This window comes from Athene cunicularia, unplaced genomic scaffold, assembly GCF_003259725.1.
Source record: "Athene cunicularia isolate RWA unplaced genomic scaffold, athCun1 SCF_160, whole genome shotgun sequence".
Lineage (NCBI taxonomy): Eukaryota > Metazoa > Chordata > Aves > Strigiformes > Strigidae > Athene > Athene cunicularia.
The window spans coordinates 1-5,723 of record NW_020799223.1 but is presented as its reverse complement, the minus strand read 5'-3'; the positions used below and the strand labels follow the sequence as shown (position 1 = coordinate 5,723).

General features: G+C 55.7%; 1 protein-coding gene across 1 annotated transcript in view; it reads left to right on the top strand.

The window, feature by feature from the left end:
- LOC113490595 (caseinolytic peptidase B protein homolog) overlaps window positions 1–4,738 on the top strand; it is a 12,823-nt gene extending 8,085 nt beyond the window's left edge. Inside the window, exon 5 of the mRNA XM_026867116.1 lies at window positions 3,990–4,738. Coding sequence (XP_026722917.1) covers window positions 3,990–4,544 — 555 coding nt within the window. The 3' untranslated portion in view covers window positions 4,545–4,738. The remainder of the gene's footprint in view (window positions 1–3,989) is intronic.
- Window positions 4,739–5,723: the final 985 nt, after the last annotated feature.

Below are 5,723 nucleotides of genomic sequence, written 5' to 3'. Positions count from 1 at the left end.
TCTCTGCGAGATAGTGCAGGTGGCAAAACCTGAATGCCGGGGGCAGCTCTGTCTCTGCCGCCTCCTCCAGCTCTCCTCTCCAGAGTGCGCTGCCAACCCCCTGGTGCTATCGAAACATTCTTGGGGGTCTTTTAGCAGAAAACAGAGAAGTGAAATGGGCCAAATCCTTCTAATCAAAGACACCCCTCAACTCCATTCAGACCCACGGGGCCGCTCTGTCTGTCTCCCCCACACTGTGCAGCAAAAACCCCACCCAGGACACCCCCAGGACATCCAAAGCACCCCCAGAACACACCCAGGACATCCCCAGGACACCCTCAGGCCACCCAGGACACCCCCAGGATACCCTCAGGGCACCCCCAGAACACCCAGGGCACCCCCAGAATACTCAGAACTCCCTCTGGACATCCCCAGGACACCCTCAGGACACCCAGGGCACCCCCAGGCACCCCCGGCGCCATTTTGGAGCTCACAGCTCCGCTTTGTTGCGCGCCAGCACCAGTGTCAGTCCGGTGAAGCCCCAGAGCCCCTTCTGCTGATGCTGGGGGTGCAGTGATCCTCGCCAAGGCTCCCAGCACCCAGCATGGGTTTTTCTGCAGCACCCTGCGTGTCGGGGTCCCATCCGGGTGCGAGGGATCTCCCGCTGAGCATCCCTGCGTTAAAAATAGCACGTGGAGTTAAATGCGTGAAGATGGGGGAGGAAGTGAGACGATGAAGGCAAAGAGAAGATGGGATTTGGGTGGCAAAGAGGTAAAACCCTGCGTCTGAACCCTCATCGTTGTTCGGAGCTGGGATTTGGGAGCCAGCCAGACCCTGGCTCCATCTGCAGTCAGCCGAGGGAAGTAGACTCCAGCTGCAAAGTCTGACCGGGGGGATTTGCTGGTTGCTGAAGGCTCCGAGGACCCTCCCGCTGTGCCGGAGCTGCGGGAGCCTCCGCAGAGCAGCCCCGGGTGACAAGGTCCCCCTGGGTGACGGCGTCCCCTGGGTATGAGGGAATTCGCTCCAGCTCAGAACCTGGCCGCCAGCTGGGGCACACCAACGCCACGTGAGGATTTGTGTTGCCCAAAACCTCCGGAGGGTGGCTCTGGGGGGAGGGGGGTGCAGGGCAGAAAGCGGGGACAGAGCCTGTATGTAGGGTGCTCTTGGGCACCCAGCATGCACAGTGGGGTGGGGGGAGCAGCCACAGGAGACCCAGACCCCCTGTCTGGAGCCTGCAGCACAGGGACACCCCCCTGCCAAACCAAGCGTGTCTGGTGGCCCCCATGGAGGTTCTGGGTCTGTTCTAAAGCCCCCTCCAGACCCCCACCTTGACCCCCCTGCCCAGCCACCAGCTCCTTGCCACACTGCTTGGCTCATCCCTCCTCCAGAAGCTTGTCCCCGCTGTAGCCACCAACACCCCTCATCCTCCTGTCTTTCAGATGACGTCCAGATGTCCAGCAAGATAACCATCTCCAAGCAGTTCAAAGAAAAGGTTATTCGCCCCATCTTAAAGGTAGGGATGATTTTTTTTTTCATGGCTTATGTTCCCCAAGCTTTGGTCACTCGATGCCATACCCCCCCGTTTTCCTCCCCCAGCTCTGAGACAAGTGACATGGTGTCATTTATTTTTTAACTTCCCAGCCACAAAGATGTCAGGTCAGAGCCCAACAGAAATAAATATCAACTGCTTCTTCACTCCCTGTGCTCTTGTATTAGAGCGATGGTGTGAGACAGTAAGGGGAACAGGGGGTGGGAAGTGCTGCCATGGGATATGGGGGGTTCTCTGCTCTCCCGGGGGTCTGCTCAGCTCCTGGGGACCAAGAAAACCCGATGGCAGTGACAACACGGAGTTTCTTTAAGGTGGTTCTGAAGAGGGATTGAGTGACTCGAGCGTGGGCAGAGAAGGGCAACAGAGCTGGGGCAGGGTCTGGAGCACAGGTCTGCTGGGGAGCGGCTGGGGGAACTGGGGGGTTCAGTCTGGAGAAGAGGAGGCTGAGGGGAGACCTCCTGGCCCTCGGCAACTCCCTGCCAGGAGGGGGCAGAGAGGGGGGATGAGTCTCTGGAGCCAAGGCCCCAGCGCCAGGCCCCGAGGGAATGGCCTCAAGCTGCCCAGGGCAGGGTCAGGCTGGCTCTGAGGAAGGATTTCTGTGCAGAAGGGGCTGTTGGGCGTTGGAATGGGCTGCCCAGGGCAGGGGGGAGTCCCCGGGATCCCTGGAGGGGTTGAAGAGTCGGGCTGAGCCAGCGCTGAGGGATCTGGGGGAGTTGGGAAGGGTCAGGGGGAGGGTCATGGTTGGGCTGGAGGGGCTGCAAGGGATTTTCCAACCCACATGACTCTGGGATTCTGTGAAATCAGCTCCCAAGCCCCGGTAGCAGGTCAGGGTGTTGACAGACGAGCAGGTAGCCTGGGGACTTTGTAGACCACCAGTATCCTAATTGATTGTTAATTGCTGTTTTTTACTTTGGGTTGGTCAATTTATGGCTCTTCAAGGTGACATGAGGTTTGTCTCACACCTTTCCTCCACCAAATGTAGAATCACAGAATGGTTTGGGTTGAAAGGGACCTTAAAGATCATCTAATTCCTGCCCCACTGCCATGGACCAAACTCTGGAACTACTTAGGAGGAGTCTGGGGCTGCTCCCCAGGACTTGAGCTGGCTCCAGAGGAAGCTGAACACTCTTGGATATGCCTGGGAGGAGGCCTGGAGAGCAACCAGGCATGGTCTAACTAACAACCTAGGAGGAGTCTACAGAGGACTTGAGCTGGCTCCTGAAGAAGCCAGATCACTCTTGGAGATGCCTGGGAAGAGGCTTGGAGAGCAACCGGGCATGGACCCGCCTTAACGCTCACAAAACTCCTCGAGCAGCGACTTTGGGGGAGCCTGGAGCTCCCAAACACGTTGTGTTTGCTTGGGGAAGGTCCGTGCTTGGTGCCTCTTTGAGAAAACTCCCCAGGAGTGTGTTGGCCTCCTTTGAGACAGCTGAAGTCCCCGGTAGCAGCCCCAGCCCCCTCCGGTGTAGCTGCATGAGGAGTTTTATCCATGTTTAGAGGCAGATCCTTCCCGTGAGCTCCCCCGTGCTGCGGGCGTCTCCACACTGATCCCGCTGGCAGCGGGACGAGGGTAGATCCCTACTGTGGGGGAAAAGGAGCGCAAAATCTGTCCCTTTGGAGGCCGTTGCTGGCCTGCACAGGCAGCTGCCTGCTCTCTGGCACGAGCACCCCAGGCCCTGGGCCCCTGCCCGTCACGTGGAAGCTTTTCACTTTATTTTTATGCTCCTTGGTCTGTCCTCAGAGGCAACCAAACTCGGGAGCAACACGCTGGAAGGTTTTGGTGGGGCTTTTTGTTGTTGTTGTTGTTGTTTTAAGGATTAATAATGCAATTTTTTCTTGCATAGATCATCGCAGCAGCAGCTAAATGTGAAATCAATTCCTGCACCACGCACTTGACAGGGCAATAACCCAAATGTTAATCTCAAGCACCCAACAAGGATTTGTGTCATTGTGCTGGGTATCTGCTGCTGGAGATGTATCGAGGAAAGAAGCTGCCTGGGGAGCTGCTTACTTTTGCCTTATTTCTCTCCCTTTTTGATTTTATTAATCAAGAGAACTAGTAGTTTTGAAGGCTCCTGGGCTGGTCTGGGAGGAGGAGGGTTGTTGCCGCAGCAGCTGGCTGTGGCGGAGCGTGGTGCTGGCCTGCCCTGGCATGGTTTGCCGGGCGATGCCACGGGTGTGAGGGATATTCTCTCTTGCCTCTTGGTTGTCACGGCCTGTCCATTGCTCAGTTCACCCCTTTACAGCCATAACCTGGTTATTTCTGCACCGTTTTTTCAGCTTGGCTTGCTTTGGGTCAGGCTCTTAAGCAGCCTCTGCTTGCCCATGCTGCTTTTAAAGCCCCCCCTGAGCCCTCCCTGCCTTCCCAGGGAGGAAAAACAGGCCCTGGGTGTTACAGAATCGCAGAATCATCGAGACTGGAAAGACCTTGAAGATGATCTAGTCCAACCGTTTGTTGCAGGGCAGACTGACAGACGGGAAGGGGAAGACCATTGACTGCAAAGATGCCATCTTCATCATGACCTCCAACGTGGGAAGCGATGAGATCGCCCAGCACGCCCTGCAGCTCCGGCAAGAGGCCGCGGAGATGAGCAAGAAAAGGATCGCAGAAAACTTAGGTACTGCTCTTTCAGCCTCATGCTTCAAATCCCTAAAGAACCCCCTTCTCCCTCTGCTTTGGGCTTGCTCTGTTCCAAAAATCCTCCTTATTGGAAATCACGTCTTTGGAAGAGGCTTTAGATCCCACCTCTCAGCCTTCCTCATCCTGTGCTTCCTCCCCTGGGTCTCCTCACCCTTTTCGTTCTCTCCAGACTCTCCCAAATGCTTCCTAGAAAAGACCAGGGTTGGTACAGGGGTTCATATTAAAGAGGAAAAGTTTTATTTCCTCACAGTCCCTCTGAAACAAACTGAGCTTAATCAGTACCCAGTGCTGAGGGATCTGGTGGAGTTGGGAAAGGTCAGGGTGAGGTTCATGGTTGGACTGGAGGAGCTTCGAGGGCTTTTCCAGCCGAGATGATTCTGGGATTCTGTGATTTTACTTCATCTTGGAATGGGAGCCCTGCACCCACACATCAGCATCCTGTAGAAAATTTTCCCAAAACGTGAATTAGGTAATAAAAGGAGAATTGAGTAGAGTAAGGGCGGCCTCTAAGATCCCAACTAAGCTCCAGCTGACAGCAGCAGAGCCCCAATTTATGTGCAACCTCCCCCCCAGCACCTTCTCCAGCCGGTTGGTGATAACTCCGGTGGCACTGGGAGGCCCCAGTGGCTGGTAGGTCCCACGGACAGACGGACGGACGGACAGTGGTGCCTGCACCAGTCCCCTCTAGCTCTAAAATAGGCGTCAGTTTGTGCTCACAGACACGGGCACGGGCAGCAGAGGGGAAAACCATCTCCATCACGTGCTGCTGCGCTGGCGGGGAACCGGGGAGTCACGTCTGGTGGCTGCGTCTCCCCCCTTCCACTCACCGGTTGTAAAAAAAGACCACGGCTACACCGTATTTCCTCAAGGTCCATCCCGTGAGCTCTGCTCACCGCTGGAAGGGCTGGAGACACTGTGGCTTGTGGCATGTGCTGCGGCCGTGCCCAGGAGACAACCGCAGCCACGGCTCCGTGGGAGCAGGAAAAAATGTTGCGTTTTGGCATCAGATATATTTTCCAGCTTCTTTCTCACTGTCTCTTCCTTTTTATTTTGAGAAGTGGATGCCAAAGCTGCCTTAATTCAGAATCTTTAAACTTCAATCAAACTAGGTAAAGGACAAAGCCTGCCTGCAACTGAACTTTCAAGAATAACATTTTAAAATGCCAAGCGCTTTTCTCCTAAATGAGGAAAGCATTGAATTTTAATTTCTAGACCTGCACAGCAGACAGCTGTAGTGAGTGAACGGCCGGAAAATGCATTTTGGCTCAGGAGCTCGCCCTCAATTGAGTTTCGTGGAGCTCCTCGCATTTTACTGACTCTTGGCGTGGAGCTACTGGGGAAGGCAGCGGCCCGGAGGTCAGCGCGGGTGCCTGGGCGGGCAGATAAATGGAAAGATAAAGGGAAGGAGCCGCTTCCGCCGCATCTCTGCGAGATAGTGCAGGTGGCAAAACCTGAATGCCGGGGGCAGCTCTGTCTCTGCCGCCTCCTCCAGCTCTCCTCTCCAGAGTGCGCTGCCAACCCCCTGGTGCTATCGAAACATTCTTGGGGGTCTTT